Source organism: Vidua chalybeata, chromosome 1 (assembly GCF_026979565.1).
Source record: "Vidua chalybeata isolate OUT-0048 chromosome 1, bVidCha1 merged haplotype, whole genome shotgun sequence".
In the NCBI taxonomy this organism is placed as follows: domain Eukaryota; kingdom Metazoa; phylum Chordata; class Aves; order Passeriformes; family Viduidae; genus Vidua; species Vidua chalybeata.
The window spans coordinates 55,612,558-55,634,486 of record NC_071530.1 but is presented as its reverse complement, the minus strand read 5'-3'; the positions used below and the strand labels follow the sequence as shown (position 1 = coordinate 55,634,486).

Below are 21,929 nucleotides of genomic sequence, written 5' to 3'. Positions count from 1 at the left end.
GTCACAGACCTGGCTTTACAGGCCACCAAGCTAGGACCTAGCCACTCAATAGCAACAGAGAAACTTGCCGGGACATTCACTGCCTTATCCCTCTCCAACTTACTAATGCCAGCAGCAAGCCTGCTGCTGGCTGCTGCCAGCTATGGACAGGAGGGCAAACGGTTAAAAGCAATTAAGTAAAATCAGAGGTCTTGCCCACAACAAACCCTGCTGTGTTTTGTCCTCCAAACTTGCCCACTTCCTCAGGCTCCTACAATGAAGAAACAAAAGAAAGGAGGAAGCAAGGATGCTTTCCCCAAAACATTCCTCTCAAGGCCAAGAATCTTAGGAGATACCATATCTTCTACCTAACAATACATTTGTGCCTCTAATTCAGTTAATTGCTCTTGGCCAAGGAGACTTTGTCTTCTGAAGTCTTCAAAAAATGGAAACATGATATAAAAGTCTCACATGCACTAGAGAAGGAGAAATTAAAATGATGGCATATGGGATTTGGTGCAGAACCAAAAGGCACAGCCACCCATGGCTCAGAGCTGGAGCCCTCCCTCTGTATCCACCTCAAATCCAGACCTTAACACAGCAGCAATTTAATATGAATTGTTGCAGAAGTACCCCAAAGTGAGGAAAGTAACCCTCCTCCCTGTCCCACATCCCAATCCTCTGATAAATGACAATATAAAAATGGAAATGTTTCCATAAGATAGGCAAATTGGTTCATGATTGCAACATAATTCAGGATTTTTATTCCATGTCACAGTGAAGGACAAAAGGCCAAGCTCATAGCAATATCTTCTCATTATTTACCTAAGGGGAGAGCTGCTGCCTCAAAACACAATTCAGAAACTTTTTATTCCTCCAGTAAAATGCAGCCATGCACTTCACCAGCCACAGAACCCAGTCATTATGCTATTCTCCCAACTTCATCTAAAACCCAACTACCACCACAGCTGGGCCATGAGGCAGTCACATGTTAAAAAAAAAAAAAATCAGTAGTGAAGGTTATTGTCTTATTAGAAGCATAGCAAGGGATATTATAAGCTCCACTCCTGTCCTGACTCCTTACCTTCATAGCAGGGCAAGAGCTTCCTCCCTTTAGACTGCAGGTTAGCAGGAATGATGTTGCAGAAACCATGGGGCAAGATGTACTCTGTCTCATAGTAGATGTTTTTCCAGCGGTGTGCACATGCCTAAACAGATCACATAACATGGGTTATTGGTCCAGAGTCACAGGAGATCACACTGACCAAGGCAGAGCATGCATGAACAGGACCACTCAGCATCACCTGCACCCCACAAATCCATTGTACTCTCCTTACATTCCACTGTTTCTAAAATATCTTCTCATTGTTACCTTCTGCAGCTCAGGACATTGTCTGACCTGGCAGCTCAGATCTCAGCCTTCATATGTATATAACTAGGAAAACAAGAAGTCTCAGAGCCTATGCTGGAAATTTCAAAATCTCTTGACTGTGCATGAATCCTCGCAGACAACAAAGCTTTTCTAACTAAAGATGCACTAACATAACCCAGCAAAAGGTGAAAAACAGGAATAAAGACACTGAGAATACTCAGAAGGCTAAACCACCAAATGATGCATGTGAGAGTCAAAGGTTGGCTTCCATTGGGAAAGGCAGCTCTGCGTTCTGGTGACAGATGTGCTGAGCCTTGCTTAATGGTAGTAAATTTAATTGAAAATGCCAAGGATTTTGTAGCAACAAGAGTGGCAACATTAGCCAAGGTGCAGACAAGCTGCAGAGCTTTATAGTGAAGAATGAGATCATCCTGAAAAACAGGACTCACCAGACACTTGCTCAGTACAACTGCCACACACAGGCACACATGCAAGCAATGTAGAGCCTGGTTCACAGCTTCTCAGAACCCAATTGCTCCAAAAACTAACACTGCATTGCTGCCAGTCAAACCACAAGTTAGCTTCTGCCCAGGATTTATTTGGAATAAAAGAAAAGGAAATGTGAAACAGCAATGGCTTTGAACTTAGCACATGCCAGACCATATCTCCAGCTGGTCTGAGTCTACACTTAAGTCACTGTAGATGTGTCAATTTATATCATTTAACGCTTAACCCCATGCCAACAGACCAAGACTCTATGCTACAAATCATCTCCACATGCTTTCATCTTTTCCTGGATGCTTTGCATCAACCCCCTCCACAAATCCCATATTTAACCTCATCCTCCCCAGATGAGATACCCTCCATCTTCCATTTCTGTGTGCTACCCCACTTTTCTGCCTCAGCCTCAGCACCTCAGAGCTGCCCATAGGAGCAGCTCAACATTGTTCAAAACTATATTCACTCATAAATGAGGCACAGCTGTGTCACCTCTCCACTAAAGGACATGGGAAGTGTATCGGCCACTGAGAAGCCCAAAATTCAATCCAGCCATCAACAGATATCAATATACTTATGTCCAAAGAGATATAAATAGGTAATACTACTCTCAAAGAGCAAAATCAATTGTGCAAAACCTGCTCTACTGTTAGCAGTGCTACATTTGATATTTATTGCTTTCCTAACTTCCCGTGCTCAAAGAGAAGCACATATTTCCACATATGGCTATCACAGAGGGACAGTGAGGGGCTCTGGGGGCTGCAGAAATTTTTGCACCACACTGCATGCTGCAGGCTGCCACATGTGATGCAAAGAATCCATCTGAGGGCACTTGGCTGCACAGCCAAATGCATGTGAGAAGTACAATAAAGAGAAGCTTTGGAGACTCCTGTATGCACTTTGAGGAGGCTCAGTTATGATTTCCATCCTCATGCACTACTCATTCAATATTCAACAGCAACAGATAACCAACATGTGAAACGTTCATTTTCAGCAAAACCAGGAAATAGCTTCTCTCCTGATGGATATGTGCTGTGAGAACAAATATACACATTCACAACCATTGTAAAGACAATACCATAAATACACATACCGTTACAGCAACAGTGTTGTCAATCCCAACTCTGGATATAAACTCAAATAGAAAGAGACCAAGAGTATTTCTTTTAATTTTGGAAAGATAAAGAATTCTGGTATTATAAATTCCTTGCTATTTTATATTTCAGAAACTGCAAGACACTCACATAAATTAACCTACTAGTTAATCTCTCTCAGAAGAGTACAAACAATGGAGTCAGGGAGAACAGCAGCATTTCATCACAAGCAGGTGGCTTTGCTCAGGAGTAAGGTGCAGAGGCCAAAAAATATAAAACAATATAAGGAGAGAAAAAGCTGCTGCTGGGTAAGAAGTATGTTCAAAATCAACTGGAGGCTATGGGCTCAGTCTAGCAATTCTGGGCACACTTAAACCAATCTGTTAAGTCTTGGGTTAATGACCACTTTTCTGTACCTGCATCATGATGTATATTCAGGCACACTATAGTTCAGCACTGACTGCCTTAGTCTGCAAACCTTCAAGGGATGAACTCTCTTTGGTTACCTGAGTTAGTGCTTCCCCTGACTTTCCTGTGCTACTGCTATAGAATTTGACATTTTTACAATGGACAGGAGTCCAGCAGCTCCTCTTCCTCCTCAAAACTCATTTCTCTGCAGCCAGACAACCAGCACATTTGTCTCCCTCCCACAACACCTCTGATTTTGTTTTTTTCTGTCTTCTCAAAAGCATTTAGAGTTGATTACAGTTCACTGTCACTCAACGTTTCCAAGGCAAGGTGATGTGGCTACAGGCTTCCTTCTCTGGCAGGAACAGCACATGTCTGAAGAGGTCATTGGAACAGAAGTGAGTCACCTGAATTTGAGGCAATTGCAAACAACTGACAGCCTATGCACCCTATTTTAGATGCAAGTTATAGGTAAGTCCCTGTGCAAAAAGGAAACCATCAGCATACTCTGGTGCTCAGCAGCTGCTGCTGGGGTACAGGTTCCAGCTCTACAACACAACAGGGGAGAAATAATGCAAACCCTTGAAGCAAAATAAAATGCTTCTGAGCAAAGCAAGATGAGATATCTATTGATGGTCAACACTGCAGTACTGCAATATAACGAATAGGACATTTCAGAACTGCTGACACTTGGCTCTTTTGCATATTGTTGCGGACACCAGCTTTGCTCCACTGGAAGAGCAACACAATGACAGAAGTGGCAGGTGTTTAGGAAGAGCAAGACTGAAGGATGCAGCTTATCTCCCAGTCACACTGCAACACCCCGGTTCCTCTCCCAACAAAAAGTAAAAGGAGGATTTTATTGTTTCAGTTTGGAAAGAGTGGGCAATCTCAGATGTATTATTGCAGTACTGAGGTTAATGCAGACTGACTGATAGTATATCCAAGAAACTTTCTCATTCAATCTTAGTCCTACATTTGTTTATATCCTCACTGTTTGATGCTTTACTATTTAATCCATCACATAAACACCAAATTCTGGTTTAGTAACATCCTGGCACAATATGGGCTCAAACACAATCCACCTTTTACCAAACACCAACTAAAGTCCTCTGGCATGCTCCTCACCTTCCCTATTGCCCCCTTGCCACAGTAGCTGGTAGTCTTATCAGGCAACTGGGGAAGGCTGATAAGAAAAAAATTTAGGCCACTAAGCAGCTACAAAACAAAAGCATCAACATCTTTATACAACCGACAATTAAACTGTGTGACTAGTAAATCTAACACAGGATGCCAAGAGCATGAATATTTCACACAGTCAACTACACTTGTTTATGGAAAAAAAAAGCCACTCCACCCAGGGCTACTGACTAGAAAGATATTTCTCTGATTTTAAAGAATTCCTGGAAGGGTACAGTAAATAGAGCCGTAATGTCTGACAATATAGACTCTACACACTCCTAACTAAAGAAACACACTCACATTATCTAGCAATTAAAAAAAAAAATGGCAAATAGAGCTATGAAGACATATTCAGACACATCTTCTCAGAAAACCAATTTTTCAAATGGACCTCAAGGAAAAGCTACATTTTAAAGAAACACTAATCCTTAAAATTAGAAGAGCACATGTATGGAAAACCATCTGTGGGAAAATCACAACTCTTTTGCAGTAAAAAGTACTCAAAACAGAGAGCAATAATGACCTGAAACATCCAGGTAATTTCCTTCCACAAAGGAATCTGCATGCATTAATTTCAGGCTCTGTTTACACACAGATGCGCACAGACGTATAATTAGTAGTTTAAGACTTTGGTGATAAATAATAAGAAGAATTATACAATTAAATAGTCTCCGGCATACGGACATGGTCTACATGGTGAGGAGCAGCATTATCTTGTCAAATGCCTGGATGAGGATTGTTTTAAATCAGTGTCACTTGTGGAGACATTTTACCAGCCTAAGCTGCACTGAAATAAGCATACTACCAGCTGTGTATTTCACTTTACCTACATTTCACTTTTAATCTGTTTTATGAGTGAAATTTCTACCCCCTCAGCCCTAATCCAAGACTGCCCATGTCTCTCACCCTTGTAGCCTCCATTCAGCCAGCCAGCACCCAGCTTGGCAGCTGCTTGACTTTCTGGCCCACCAGCATTCCCTTCAATTGCTGCTTTCTCTAGGGAGATGACCCCTAAGCATCAGCTGCAACCTGTTTCCCTTTGAACAAACTCACTATTCTTAAAATAATAGTTTTGACAACAAATTAAGAGTTGCTTAAAAAAATGTATGAACAACCTTCTAAAAATTAATTAGGATGAATTTCTCTATTTCAGCCTGATGACTGGACAATGAAAAGGGTGTCTCAAGGGTAGTGTTATCCTGATAAATGCAAGTTACTCCTCAGTTGTCACACACAACTGAGCACATACAGCTCAGGATACACCCTGAAAATATGAATTGCTTGCACTAGCATGAATGCCTTATTTTTGTCCTCTGTTGTATATGTTTACAGTGTATTTTATTTATGCTCTTCTTTCTCCCTTCCTCCTCTAGTCCTGAACGTGTTTAAAACATCCAAGAAAAGTAAAGGTAGCCCCTTATCACCCTAACAAGGTATATACCAAGAGAGACGAGACAAAAAAATATCACAATACTGTGACAGAAAGGTATCAAGCCTACGCGCTCTCCCATGGGGAAGTCGGTGCACAAGGATTTGGGGCATAAGCACCCGTACTCTAAGCACATATTAAAAAAAAAAAAGCCTTTGAGGGAAGCAGGTTTGTCCTCTTGCCTTTTACAGGTGATTGGTACAGTAATCACTGCACAAAATCTTTCTCACTAGCTGCTTTTTGACAGTATGATGTTACATACAAGGGCAGTCCTCTATATCACTGGAAAGATGGGGTCAACTGAAAGTTTCCTATTCACAAACAGTGCTGTTTAGAATTAGACTGCTGTCAAGGGTATTCTGATACAACCTTGATATTTGCCTGCCACATATAATATGCACAACATTTTGCTGCAAATTTCCTTTTAGTTCTATTAACTTCCCTGCAGACATACTCACTCAGGTAGACAGTCAGAACCCAACCATGGATGTCTATACAAGCAATAAATGTAAAATCATAATGTAAAATGCATTCTAGAAAGGGTTTTGCCCAGGACTCTTTACAGTATCACAGGAAAAGTTTCATAGAGAAATACTGCACATCCTAAGGATCACATCTGCTCTCCTTGTCCCATCTATGTGCACAGTAACCACACTGAAAACAGTAAGTCAATCCACACACAGTTAAGACATCTCTATTTGTAACTCTTCTACCTTGTCAATAGGAAATTAATATAGATAAATGAAAAATATGGCCACAAAGAGCAATTTACATTTTTCCCTGTAAGTTTTGAGACGCAATTAATATGCTCAAGGAAAATGTATGCTTTCATATTTCCTACATAAACACAGGCAAAGTACAAAAAGAACAAATTAGTAGAATCCCAGGTAAATTGTATTTATTCACTTCAAAGATATAAAACCTCAGATTTAGGAGGAAGTCCTTGGCTAACACAAGTCAGGCATGATGGCTTGGAATCCTCCCTCTATAAATCACATCCTCTGGCTGGGGCTCACTTCTGCTTGAAGAAAAGGACTACAGAATCTGCTGTCTCTTACTCTGGACTTCATCAGTCACTGCCAAACACAATCCTGATGTGCTTAGTCAGGAAGCAGCTACATTTTTAATGAGATCAAAGAATAGTATGGACTTACCAGCACACTTCCACCAGCCTTTGGCTGTCTAGCTAGGCTCACACCCATCCATTCATCATCTCTGTCTTCCTTACAGGTCTTTCCACAGAGCATGCCCCGAGAATTGCCTATAGAAAAAAAGGGAAAGACAGCAAGGCAAGGAGATTTGAGTTTTAAATACCTACCAAAGAATCCTGACAAAAAAAGAGATTGCCCATCAAACATTTGACAATGCTTTTCTTTCCCCCTGCATCCTGATTATTTATTAGTTCTTGAATGCTTTAACTGGGGCAATGTTCTTACTCTTAAGTGGCACCATACACATCAACAGCTGAGGACAGACCCTGCTCCCAATAGCCAGCAGCTATCACACTATGTTCACAGCTCTACTTAAATGAACCATCAAACCATTAAGTCAATGGGAGAGGTATCAGATTGCCTCCTGAATGCAATCTTGAAAATGAGATCAGGGGCACTTAAAAAAAATGAGACTGAAATCTGTAGTCCTGTCAGGCAGCACTCATTAATCCATGACAACTCACAATCTAGTAGAGGACAAACCACTTAGCCAAAATGCGGTCTTAACACATGTAAATTTCATGAACAGAAATTCTACTCGGTGTAAGTACAAATATATGAACAATGCCTTTTTTTTTTTAATAAAGGCAGGAAAAGCAACATGTCACCAAGAAAACCAAAGTATTAAAATGCTTCATTCTTTACCATCATTATCCAGCAGGAAGTTCTAGATCATAATTTCACTTTAGGCCTCCACCTTCCCCTGCCTCAGACAGTTCATCAGAGTAACTGAAGTTAACCCTGATCCCATGCAATGGCATACAAGCGGTCTCACTGAGACCACTTTAGTATAAAACATAAACTCAAGAAATTATTTGCTGTATTATGAGGGAACCTATAGATCATCACATTACCAGTAACACCACATATCATGAGCCCATCACTGCATTGCTTGAGGTCATCTCATGCACTCTGACTTCAGCACTGCCTGGAGCAAGCAGTAGCACTCCAAAATACTTACACAGTCACCAACATGCTGAAAAGTCACACTGAAGCAGGTGAAAAAAAGACAGAAGCTTAGGTTTAGCAGAGAAAAATCCACATTAATCTGGTTACTCCCTGTAAAGAGCAAGCAAGGTCACTGAGAGGACACCAGCACCAGTGGGATGTTATTTTGTAATGCTGAACAGAATACAACACTTTTGCTAACAGTGTTCAAAATCCATCTGGAAAGGCTGATGGCTGCCTCTCAATATTTTTGGGGCCAATTTGAAGTTGGAAGAAGGACTGCTGGCCATGCAGTTTGGATTTTTTTGGTTGCCTCCTGCTGTCCCAACATCATAACTACCCACCTCTCCCCATATCCAGCTCTGTGCATCTTCTGTCAGGGTTGGTATGGACTCGACATTTAAACACTGCTCCTGGGGACTGAACAGAGGTGCTGTATTTAGATTCTGCCTTGGGAGCACCAACCAAGACCCTGGAAACCAGAAACAAAGCAACAAGTGATTAATTTCAGGAGGAAAGGAAAAAAATCAACAAGCACCACCAAGGCTCACACTGCAAGAGCTTCACTAGACAAAAACACATTTCTCAGCAACCTTGTAAAACAATGACAGTGATTCACAAACTGAAAACACCACACACAATAAAGGCAGTAAAGCCTTTGTGCTTCTCCACAGTGAAGGCACAAATATTTTTAACAAATAAAATTTCCATTAGGATTGTACCACATTTAAAGTGACACACCCTCACCACATACCTCCCAAAAGCTTTTAGGATAGTATTAGGAGCACCACAACATCTGCATCCGTTTTTCCTCAGTTTTAGCTACACCAACCCAGAACTGATACACCCACAAGCAGATAAAATCTGAACCTCCTGCTGGCTGCAGTCTTGCCAGGCAGACCAAGATTTGTAAGCTTGTTTAGAAGGTGGAGGCACCCCATTCTCAGAATATTTTATATAATTACATAATGAATAAACAACAGCAAGAAATCAAACCAACAATACAAGCATATCTCTTCCACAATACACTGCTATCAACATTTATCCTTAAGGCTACGAAGACTTTACCTGGATCCCACACGAGATCTAGTGTTTCTGGGAAGCACCAATGGCCTACTCTACCTCGAAAGAAAGATGGTCAGCACTTTTTAATCACTTGTGCTAGGATCTAGTTAAACTCTTTAACAACCAGGCTTCGATCCTCTCATGCCCTAAGGGATGCTTTTTGAGGAGGATTACAGGGGAAGCACAAGTATTTAACGACAAATATTTCACTGTCTCCTCATTAAAAGGACAATCTTTCTCAAGTGGTTGTGATCCCAAACCTGGGCAGGTGAGGAGGAAGAAGGAGGTTAAGCAGGAGGGCAGATCCAAGGAGAGCAGTGGGGAGCATCAAGTAGCTAACTAACAGTTCTGCAATTCTCTTGTACTGTCACACATAACAGATCTTCTGAATGTAGAAAAATCCTCACTAAAGTTAAGCCCAGGGCTGGAACTAAGGGCGACCATCTCTAAAAGGCTCTAGAAATCCCCTGTGCAGACCCAGGCTGCTACCTGGGAGGCAGCAGCTGACCAAGGAGACACTGCTCTTGGTTTAGCCACTAAAGAGTTGTTGGTACAAAGTCAGTCTGCATACACAACTCTCTCACTCACAGATGGACAGCCCAGCACCAACCCTCAAATGGATGTTTCCCCTGTTCTTAACAACTTTTCTTTAACAACTTAACAACCCTCACCCTCCAATCTAAAGCTTCACTCCAATCACCACTCATCATTACCATCCCAGTACACACAAGGAGACCCAAGGCATAAGGTGTGCACTTCTCCAGGGCCAACCTGAGTCATCCAAAAGAGCTTCTCCTGCATCAGAGCCTCATCTATACACAACAGGAGCACAACTCCGCTCCTGACACACTGCCTTGGATGTTGGATGCAACAAAACTGTCCTGTGGCACCTGATACATTGACAAAAACATGAGAAACCCCTGTGTTAAGTGACCATTTTCTCTGAGGTTTTATCAGCTAAACTGTTTCATTTGGAGAATTCTGATGGAATTGCACTCTTGCACTCTGTAACATATATCATGCTTTCACAAGTGAGGAGAATTAATGTCCAAAATACTTAAATTGCTAAAACCTACAAAGGCTGCACACTTGGGGAGCAAGTGCAAAGGAGCTTGAAAAATAGCTCTAAATGGAAATCCTATTAGGCAGGCAGCAGATATAAAATCAAATGCCAGTCATTTCATTACACAGGCAATGAATGCATAACATTCACTTACTCACATTCATGAGATCTAACAAAAATAAACATTACTAGCTTAAAGAGTTACAGGTTCAAAGTGCAAATTTGAATGTTTCTGTGGCCTGTTATAACAGTAAGATAACACAGGTCACAGTGAACTTCAGTTTAAAACAGGTTCTGCTCTAACTTAAGAAAAATAAATATGATTTAGCAACTTGTGCACAAGATACCTTGGGTTGCAACACGAAAGACAGAGACAATGGAGCCTAAATTACAAAGCATTTTCATCTCTCTTTAAAAAGATGAATGGGAAAATTGATAATTAACAATCTGAGTAGACTATTAGCACAGATAATACTGCTGTCTTGAGCAATTATACCTTTCAATAAGAAAATGTACATTGCCATTTCTTCATGTGGACTGAGCAGAAAGAAGCAGCCTGTGATGTGTGCCAATGGCAAATTTATTTTGGATTGTCTTAAATGTCCATGCATTCAAATTTGATATTTCACATATAGCACACACTATGTCATCTCAGGATCTTGTCTCATTCTCTCACTCTTGCACCTAAAACTCAGCAGTTGAAATCTTTGCAGAGCCACTGCTTCATCTAGCATGATCCATGCTCACTCATGCCCTAAGATGGTTACCTTCAAGGACACAGGAGGTTTTCTGTTGGTTCACATGCTTTTTGGCTGGTATTTGTTACCTAATAATTACTTTAATTTTATTCAAAGGTTCGAGACTGGAACATTTCCTTTGTCAACAAAAAGACTTGCTTACTCTTTCACTAGCTTCTGTATGTAATGCCTTAACTGTTATAAGGAAGTCACCCATTTAACTATCATGAGACTTTTAAGCAGACTTGGATAGATAACTCATTTCCATCTAAACACTTTGGGACTCCTGGAGCAAAAAACCCACCTGTTTGTATCTCCTCTACATATTGAAAAAAGCTTTGAAATCTTTTGCAATGTCTATGAAACAGCACTGCAATCAGAGGAAGTGTTTTTCTCTGCTACTATATCAAATCAGAAATACATTTCAAAACAAAGTCTTAGAGTCTAATAGAGTCTTCTCTTATTTCAATGCTGTGGAGTCTTGCCTGGCATGAACACAAGCTATAAATACAGATAAAAGAAGTACAATTTTCCAATATATTCCAAACAGTTTAACCAGCATTTGTTTAAAATGACTGGTTTTTGTGGTACAGATTTCCAGTGCTACTATATGACTACTTGGGCAGCTGGCAAGCAGGTACCAGCAGTTCTCCAGCCTTTTGCCAAAAGGCTTACCATGTGAGTAATACTCTCTGCAGAGATTACTGACGAGTGCAAGTTCTCAACACAACCATACTATTCTATGGGAAGCCCCTAGAATATTAGTGAGTAGCTGCATGAAGATACCTTGAAATGGAAACCCCACCAAGAGAAAGAGGTTACTTTCTATGGAGAAAGGAAGAGAACCAAGAACAGGAGGAGGGGAGTTTGGAGCCATTTCAGCCATTTTCCTTGAGGTGTAGACAAATCTGTAAGCAACAGCCTCATCCCACTGGCTCTGTGAAAAAAAAAGTATTGGTGTTTAAACCAAAATAGGAAGCAGAAAGCAGAAAGGCCACTTAAACTTCCTCTTCTTGCACCCATACTCACATGATCAATGACAAACATCTTCATCTGTATTGAGAAAACTATGCAGCTGCATGGCTGGAAACCATGCCACTGAAGGAGTTGCAGTAGCCAATTTTATTGGATGACAAGAAGCTTTCTTGGCCACAAAGAAATTCACACCTCCTTAAAATTACTTCCTGAAGAACAGTAATGATCACTTTCCTGGTGATTGACCCTCAGGACATACAGATTTGGAAATTAAGTGCTGCATTTAGCAAAAGGAACAGTGAACAAAAGTTCAGAGCTGACCAATGGCTGGAGAGATGCCAAGCACATCAGCATGTGCACATCATGTGCACAAGCACATCATCATGTTAAGCATCGGCCTACAGCACATCAGCAGTGATTAGACAATCACAATTTAAAGACTGAGGACTGTAGGCACCTCACCTCACTGCAATGACACATGTCAGGGGAAAAAAAAAATCTTTAAATATCCTCACATACCACAGCTCATTTCAAAAGCATACCAGAGAAAGGTGCCCTACCATCATATCCCAGTTGAGATTCTCCCCTTTAGAAAAGTCTCTGTTACTTAAAAAAAAAAAAAAAAAAAAAAAAAAAAAAAAAAAAAAAAAACCAGTTACTTGAAATAAAACTCTGTGTTTTATCCATGACATACAGAACAAGAAGCAGGAGGGCTGCGTGATCCATAACCAATGACAGCAAGCACAGGTTCCTTGAAATTCCATGGCAGAATCTACAGCATCACTGCTTAGATTATACACACAACACCCAGTCTCCACTGGGTCAATCTGTTCCCCTACCTTTGATAAATAACATAGACAATAAAAATTTTCAGCTCCCCTGAAGTTGCTGAATAGAGCTTAAAGACTAAGCTGGCAAAAAAACCAAGAAAGGATATAAAGGTATACACACAGGATGATAAATGTGACTGGAACCAGTGGCGAAACAGATAAAGAAACTTACAGTGTTTGTTTGGGCAAGTTATGTAATAAGAAGAAGCAATAGCACGTGCCCAAAGAAAAAGTTCAAGGAAACCTTTAGTTTATTAAAGTTCACCTTTAATATTGAAGCATTCAGTGCATACAACCACCAGAGAGCCCTCTCAATAAACCTCCAGAACCATAAAAGGACTTTCAGAAGGAGGCAGATGCATACAAAATAGTTCTAGGAAAGTGATGTTTACGTATTACATAAGAAACACGTTTTAATGAATATATATGATTACGATAAATACCTTGTTGTAAAGTCTCACAACATATGCAGAACAAGGAGAAATCAGCTGTGTGTCCTGTGCAGATAAAGAATGCCTGCTTTCTAATGTTTCAAATTGTATTAGAAAGTTTATTCCATCCGATTTTGGACTGCCTTCCTTCTGATTTCACACAAGTTTACATGACATGCATTACAACACATATTAACCGGCCCAAGATGCATATCAACCTTCATTATTTTGGCAGCAGTGCAAACTGGTGAAGAGCAGGGCTGAAGGAATGATGCAACAGCACAGAAACCAGGCTTACTCTTTATTGTAAAACTCACAGCAGGACACCATGCAACTAAACTGACTTCATTACTTTTTCATGCCAGATTATTTTGCCAGACAAGATGAAATGGTCACCCTGGACTTGCTGAGAGATTTGAGGGTGTCAGCAAGAAGAGGTTATAAGGAGGGAAAGGGGGAGAGACTAAAATAACATCTTATTCATTTTAAAAAAGAAGAATCAGAGTTTTCAAATTATTACCACCTTTTATTTGGGAAAAAATGTGGGTGTTTTTTTTTTTCTTTTTTAACTCTCTGGGGTCGTTTCTTGGTTGTTTTTTGAGTTCTTACTCCAAGTTTCATCATTTTATATCCAGAGAGCAGAAGCACTTCAGCTTGTCCCTGCTCTAAATGCAACCAGCCACTTGGTTTCTTGCTGAAAATTGCAATGATGGGTAACCAAGTAAACCTGTCAAGATTTACAGCCATAAAACCCACTTAAGGAAGGAAAAGCAGACATTGTCAGAAATACAATAATCTCAGCACATCTCTGTTGAGAAATATTTCTTGAAACAAGAAAATGTGCAAAAATAGCTCAATGGAACGATCATTGCAACCAACTATTGCAGAAAACATCCAAGGCACTGACTGGCTCCACTATTGTAGTGGCAGCTGAACACCCAATTCCCAGTTTTAATTCCTGTGTGCAGCAGCCTGACTATTCACATTTATCTGATGTAAGATTTCGTACCAAATATCCCACCTCCCTTTTTTTCATTCTACATGAATATTTGGCTCATATGAAGCCTGAAAGAAACACCAAACCCTGAACCAGTTTACTGGAAACCTACAGGCCTAAGGTAGGCAATACAGATAGATGCCTTTGTGGTCTTGGAAAACAAAGAGCTGAAACATGGAAGATGTGGCTATGAGAGATACCATCCTAATATGAATTGGTGACTATACACACACACACACACACACACAAATATGTTCACACACACCAGCGCACAGACGAGGCTACAGAAAACAAGACAGTTCTCATGATCAGAAGTACATTAGGTGAGTATCAGGCCCACAAGCAATAAAGAGCAAGAATTCCCTGAATACCTTCAAATTCTTGAGAGCATATTAAAATATTAAATAATTTTAGATGGGCAAGAGCCCTATCAGCCTCAGATTTGATCAATCACTGCCTAAAGTTAAATTATTTTAACTACTTCCCATTGCAGTGTACAGACCCACTCGACATGAGAAAATGGAAATAATAGCTCTTCCTTGGGTATATAAAAGTCACAAGAAGAAAGAAAAAAAAACTTGACACAGACAATAACCCTGACTCTTAAGAGGAGCTTCTTCAGAAAACTGGAAGAAGGCTGCATATACTTTTAAGAGATTCATTATTGACCTTTAGGATGCACACACACATTACAAGCATAACTGCACATAGCACACTAGAATCAAGGGGAGTATAAAGATACTGTGCTCCCAATTTGTTATCCTAGTGTCAGTTGGGAACAGGATTTTGAAGTACCCATGAAAACAAACCTCCTGGTCTCACAATGAAAAGAGGAACATTCCCATCAGTGACAATCCCACCCTCATGACTTCTGACTCTGCTGATGCTTACAATATTAAGATGCTGTTAACCCTTCTGGGTGTTAGGCCTAAGAACTTTTTTATTTAAAAACATTTAATGATCTTAGATATTTGGTTGGTCTGGTTTTTTTTCTTCCGGTGCCACAGCGAAGGCACAATGAATCAGCTCCATTTTCATAAAAAAAAAAAAAAAAGAGGAATTTACATAATTGGGGATTTTAATTTTGAGCACCAGACTTCTAACAGATCCCTGCTTTCAGACAGATGCCCAACACTTAAAGTCCAGCATGTTTCTAAATGAAGTGCGGCTACCTCCAAGACTCCTTCCTCATCCACCTTCCCTTCCAAAAATACCACACCAGCAGGTGCTATATGAAGGTAACTCATATTATCAATCAGAATGATACCTACATAAGAAGCAACAAACCCTACCACTTTTTCCCACCACACTGCAGTAGATCAGCATTTCATTCACACCATTGTGAATCCCCAGCAACCTGTGTTGAATAGAAGTTCCTTACAGCCTTTGCACCCTTCACTGACTCCTGAACTAAGTTAAGCACTGCTTTAAACTGAGATATTTTCTTCTCTCAGGGTGCTTTTTCTCTATAAAATCTTCTTATAAGTCCTTAAAAATGAATACTCCATGAAAGCCACTATGGAGAAAGGCAGAGCATAGAACTACTTGCGAACTAAAGGTTGTGAAAGAAATTCATTTTTAAAGAACTGTATGCCAGAATGGATACATTTATTTAAAGCACAGTGCACCAAAGTTCCAATATCAATAGCTGAACATCTAAGTATAAAAAGATAAAGACATGCTTTGTGGACGCTTACTGGCAGCAGTGGCTCCTACTCACATTAGAAGGGCACCAGACGACACCAGCTAGGTCCAATTAAGAGAAATCGCTTTTAATTCTAACAAAGAGCCTCTAACCCAGACAACAAACAGACTATGGTCCAATGCTCTTTTCAACCAACAGGAAAACAAGAAGCTTGCCAGTTTCACAAATTTCTGGATGTAGATAAACTTTCTTTCTTCGGCTTTTTTTTTTTTTTTTTTTTAAGTTACACAGACATTTCCTCTACGATTCGGAAGCATCTCTTCAGCCTCCGAAGGAATTTTGTCCCTAGCCAGGCAGAGTGCAGGTAGTTTAGCTTCGTGGACGCTGAGTGTGCTGCCCTCGGTGGAAGTTACTGCTATTAGAAACATTTCTCACTAACACGGCAAAACCCATCATCTTTCGTACCCCGTGCGCTTTTTCGTACGTAGTCAAGACGATGAGCTGCTAAATATTTCCCGCGAGGAAGGGGGATCGAGCACAGCGTCGAGACATCGGCCGCGGGCCGGCTGGCGTTTGAGGACAATTAGGTCACAATGCCAAGCGCCGGCTGCCAGCCCAGAAAGAACATCCCCGCGTTAAAACGCCTCCCAGCGCGGAGCCCCCTGCTCACATTACGGAAATCCCTCGTGCACAAAGGGCGCGAAGCCCACAACTCTGCCTCCAACGCACCCACACGAAGAGGTGGACCGAGCGCGGGGAGAGACCCCGCAGTCCAAGGCGGAGACGCCCCTTCGCGGCCCATGAGAGGAGGCTCGGGTCCTGCCGCCCCTCTGCGGCAGATGCGGCTGTCAGGAGGGATGAATACCCGGGCAGCGACCCCCGGGCCGCATCCCCGTCGCCACCCGCGCCCTCGCCGATCCAGGGCACGCAAGGGCCGTGCTACTCACCACCGCGTGCTGTCATGGTAGTGCTGCAGCACCGAGTACCCAAAGAAGGAGCCGTTGGGACCCCGGAAAATCACGGGACGACCCATATCCACGTTATAGGAGCGCACCACAGCCACCCACAGGAACGTCCACAGCACCCGCGCTCCGCGCTGCCGCGCCTCCGGCATCGTGCGAGTCCCGAGATAGCCGCCCGTACCGACGCCGCTAAGTGCTGAACTCAGGCCTACCGACCCCACCCTGCCCCCGGCGCCGACTCCAAGGTGGCGTGTGTGAGGGCGCGGCGCTTTTGTGCCCGCCCCGCGTCGCGTCTCGGCCCGGCCCGGCCCCGCCGCGCCCCGCGCCGCGCGGGCACCGCGCGCCCCTCAGCCTTGGCCGGCCGTGGAGCCTGCGCTCTCTGGCGGTCCCGGGCGGTACCTGCTGTGCCGCGCCCGACCCCGCCGCCCGTCGGCCCCGAAAGGCGCCGTCCTCGGCTCTGCCGCCCGGCTCCTCCCGCCACGGCACCCGCGCGTGTCCCGCGCGGCCCCACAGCCCCTCCTCGGTGTCACTCTCTTCCACGAAACTGCCTGTCAGCTACGGCTTTCTTTCATTTTTCCACCTACTCCCCTTCTCGCGCAGCCCCTCCCCCGATCGGCGCCTGGAGAGGGAAGAGGGAAATCACAAAGTTTAAGGCAGAAAGACATGGAGGTATCAGTCCTGACTTCCATTAGTTTGACGCTATCAGCCCTGCTTGAATCTGGCACGCGGATACGAATGCTTCGTGAGTGACAGATGAAAGATCTGATTTGCATCACGCAAACGCACGGGAGATTTTCTTGGGAAAAGGGAAGCCATAACGAGAAGCAGTGTCTTTTTTCAGGGCAGCAGAAATGAAAATACTTTGAGTAAAAAAATCAGACCAGTGTTTTCTGGCAAAAGTACTTCAGGTCTGAAAAAGAAGCAGCAACCTTTGTGGCTAGGTAAGAGCTGAAAATAATTGTTCTAAAACTTGAAAATTTGACAATCTGAGAGCAAAAATAATCAGTCTAACATGCACTAATAGATGAGCATGAGCAAAGGCAAGAATATTGTCTACTCCAGAGGATAAGGGTGATCATCACTCTGTAAGAAAAGGGGAGGGGAGTTAGGTGCTAGAAAACCCTTGGGCCCACAAAGCCCATCCTTTTATTAAAGTGAAAAGCAGTATATTTTAGTGCTCAGGATTCATGTCTTTAGATCCTTTTTGAGGATCAATCCCAGAATCTCAGAGGATAAATAGTTTCTCATAGATAATTGTGACTTTAATATGTTTCTGTTAGCCTTGGCTTTGACTATTTAATTCAATGTACATCCCTCATACATAAGAAGGTGCACCAGGAGAAGCAGAGTAAGTCCTGGGAAACACAAGAATAGAGGGGCCAGGAACTCTGATACAACAGAGTGCCACTTGTGGCAGGTCACTGGAGATTTGCAGCCAGGTCAGGTGCCTCTTGCATATGCACACAATGGTTAATGCGTAATTTGCTTCTGATGACACCAGTGATCTCCAGGGAAGAGTGCTGCATGTTGAGACTCTTGGAAAGCTGTCATGGAAAAACACTCTTACAAGTCAAATCTTCTTTCAGTGAAGGAAGTTCCTGGTGAAAGAGTAATTCTTTTTCTGCAAGGGGTTTGCACCAGGATTTGTTTTCAGTGAGGAGGGAATTCTGGGGTAAGCTGTTTCATAATATCCATGTGGCTCTTTCAAACGCATAGCCTGTTTCTGCAAGGGAGCATCCTCACCAGGAAGAAGATTGATTGCAGTCATTTCTTTTGAGCATCACCCTCAGAGCAAGTGCTCTGGTGCCATATATACATGTTGCTGTTTCGAAACTGCCATTTTTGATGTTGACTGTGATGCCAGAAAGCAAACATTAACAGAGAAAATTTCAGGGACAGGTTAAATAGAAAAGTTAAATATTACAGAATTTGGTGGTGAAAAAAAAATAGAGGAATGGATGTTTCCAGTCATCAAGGTGCTTTATATTGGCTGTGTGCAGATTAGTGGTATAATTATTTAGTGTTCTTGTTCAAGGTGGCTTGTGAAAAGGTTGGAGTAGTGTGAGTCTTCCTTCATCTAACTATGACCAGGGTTATGGAGAAGTTAAAAATTTCCAGTCAAACCTCAGTGGCACAATGCTCACTATCAAAGAAAAAAAGGGGAAGTCACTTTATCATTAATTTCAGCCTGAGGTGTATGATCAAACTGCAAGAATGTATTTGTTTATTGGTCAAATGAAATTTCATCAAATGAAAGAGCAGGGCATTTATGTCATATTAGCAGGGAGATTTATAATATTTAATAGAAAGATTTTCACAGGGATTTTATAACTGTGCAATCAATATGGATAAAAGTAATCTGATTTAGGCAGAAAGTCAATACACCTCAATTAAGCAAATTCCACAAATGACATGCAATCATTAGCACTACAAAGCCACATCTCTGCCTTTTGAAGCAAGAAAGTGTTGGGGGTTTTCACTTAATTACCTGGGCACTAAATGATGCTCAGGCAGTTCTCAAACCAAGTTAAAGGAAATGCAGATGATACACTAGAGAGAGCAATGTGTTCATCCTTCTCCAGAGGGTGGAGGGAAGCAAAGGTGAATGGAACACCTGTCTTTTGTGTTGTAGAGTGCTCTTGGGAGGACTTATTTCAACTAGAAATGATACATACAAAATTGTGTCAGTCCATAAAAATGACAGCTCTCCATTCTTTGCAAGGAAGAGTATCCAGGGAAAGGCCAGGAATATGGTACTTCCATCCTTTTCTTTCTTTTATTGCACATCCAAATAATGAAGTCATCTCACAACATTTAATCCAACAGGAATTTTGTCAGTCCAAACAGAAACAGAAACAGAAACAGAAACTGCCTGTCTCAGTGGTGTGGATTTAGCTGATAAAATTCTGGCATGCCATTTATGAAAGCAATGGGACATCCAAATGCAGCGACAAGGACAATAATAATGTACAGTTAAAATGATGGTAAAACTAAGTGATGATAGAACTGTGTTCTCACGAACACAGAATAATACATTAAATCATATACCACAGAATTCCCTCCTTACTGAACCCAAATCCTGGTGCAGACCCTGTGTGAAGGAACCACTCAAACCAGGAATAGCTATATAGCACTTCTATATCTCTATTCTCACTGTATTAGCCTTGATGTTTGTATCATCTAGAGAAGCTCCATACCTGCACCATAGGGCTAATTTGTACTTTACACCGACCTCTATTAATTAAACACTGTATCTTGGCAAGAGTCAGTCTCCAGATTAGTTTATAAATTAGAAACATTATCTGTAAATTGAGAATCAACAGTGAAGTAGCAACCTTGATAATACTTTTTAATTAATAGTAGAGCTTAGGAAAAAAAGTCCAATGCAATAATGTTGTGGCTGTAGAAAGAAAATGAAAACAAATGCCCCATGTCTTCATTGCTTAAAGATTCAGCTGTGTACAGACTCCGTTCATCAAGAGTAAGCATTAATAGATAAGTTGTCTTCCTGAAAGCTTCTCCGCCCAAAATGGCACTCAAAGATGATTTTTATCTATATATATAAAGATAAATTTGTTCCTGTATGCCACATAGTGAACTCAGCATTGGTTTCCTTACTTTTACCAATACCTTACTTAATTCTTCACATATTTCTACTTATAATTTGCCTTTCTTTGCATTGGTATTGAAGTAGTGCTGAGGTTGAAATTTTACCGTCTGTTTCAAAACAGTTTCTATTCACAATTAACTTCATTTTCACTTCCCACAGGCATCTACAACCTGCAGCTGCTCTAAGCTTATGTGACAATCTTTTTTGAGCCCTATTTGTTTGGGTGCAGATTTCTCTTTCTGGCCCTCAGCTCCCTCCTTCTTGCTCTTAGCCACAGTTGGGGAGAGGATGTGCTGCTGAGTGGGGATGGGATGACACCTCCTTCTCCCACCCTGGCATCCATCAGCCATGACATGGTAACAATGAGAAGACATCCCATAATCTCATTAATACAAAGGCTGCTGCCTCTCTTCATCATTATTCATACATTTATGTCAGTACATACTCAGTATTAAGGAGGTTTTAACTGAACTTGTGTTAAAGGTTTCCCATTGCAGTGGTGAGCCTTGCTTATTGTTCCCATGCATTCTTTGTATTTCTATGGCAAGTGCTCAATACAAGGAAATCGGTAACTGTAAATGAGATCCTAATGATAATACTGCCGTTTTTCAGTCAGTTCCCACAGAACTCTCTGATCTAACCCACCTACAGACTCAGCTCAAAAGAGTTCAGGAGACCAAACTTAGATGAGATGTTTTCCTGACACTTCTCATAGCTCTTCTTGCCTACCAGGTAAAGAGCATCCTCTTCAATTCTCCTTCCACTGTGGCTTCACTCTAAAGATATATTGTGGTTACCTCCCCATTGAAGGAGAGAGAAGTGCTACCACCTTTCGGTGCACTGCAAGGACAGCGGGCAAGACTTCTCTCAGAGAAAGGGGTGATCCTTTGTAAGAAATATATAAAAGGAGTAACCGTAAAATACCAAAATATTTATATATATATATAAAATATTAGCAAAATAAGGTATTTTGGATGAAGAGGAAACTCTCACTCACCTACCAGAGAACTAGCCTGTCAATTACTACAGCCACACTGAGAGGAACTGAATACATTTTTACTAGTGTGATTTCAGTCTGTCAGACATCAAATCACTTCGAGCATCTAGACTTAGAGGCAAAATCTAGACTGCTGTTGTACAAACTATACCTTTCTACATTATTTCCATTAAATTAAGGAGATGTCACCCTCAATTTTTGCATCAAATGCAAGACTAATTATTTTGTTGGATAACATGTTCAGGTTGAGTTCATGCCTGTGATCCTGCACTAGGAGGTTTAATACTCAGGCCGCTGAAAAACTGAGTGAGGTGCCTACACTGATCTCCTCACATAATATAGAAATTTAATTGCTGCTTGTCTGTTTGTTCATTTGTCTGTAGGTAGCTCTCCAGGTGGAGTAAATAGATATGAAGGAAAATTATTCTTTTGCTGGTTCTGTTATTTACTGTTGTTAGCTCTTCAGCCACTGTATCTTACCTTTCTTATAAACCCA

General features: G+C 41.6%; 1 protein-coding gene across 6 annotated transcripts in view; it reads right to left on the bottom strand.

The window, feature by feature from the left end:
• The window catches only part of ITGA9 (integrin subunit alpha 9), a 273,508-nt gene extending 256,438 nt beyond the window's left edge, over nt 1-17,070 (bottom strand). For all 6 annotated transcript variants that reach the window (XM_053967746.1, XM_053967754.1, XM_053967764.1 and 3 more), the window contains exons 1-4: nt 16,812-17,070; nt 8,466-8,593; nt 7,117-7,223; nt 1,064-1,187 (exon numbers count right to left, since the gene is read on the bottom strand). In XM_053967746.1, the coding sequence (XP_053823721.1) occupies nt 1,064-1,187; nt 7,117-7,223; nt 8,466-8,593; nt 16,812-16,978 (526 nt within the window). In that variant the 5' untranslated portion in view covers nt 16,979-17,070. The remainder of the gene's footprint in view (nt 1-1,063; nt 1,188-7,116; nt 7,224-8,465; nt 8,594-16,811) is intronic.
• Nucleotides 17,071-21,929: the final 4,859 nt, after the last annotated feature.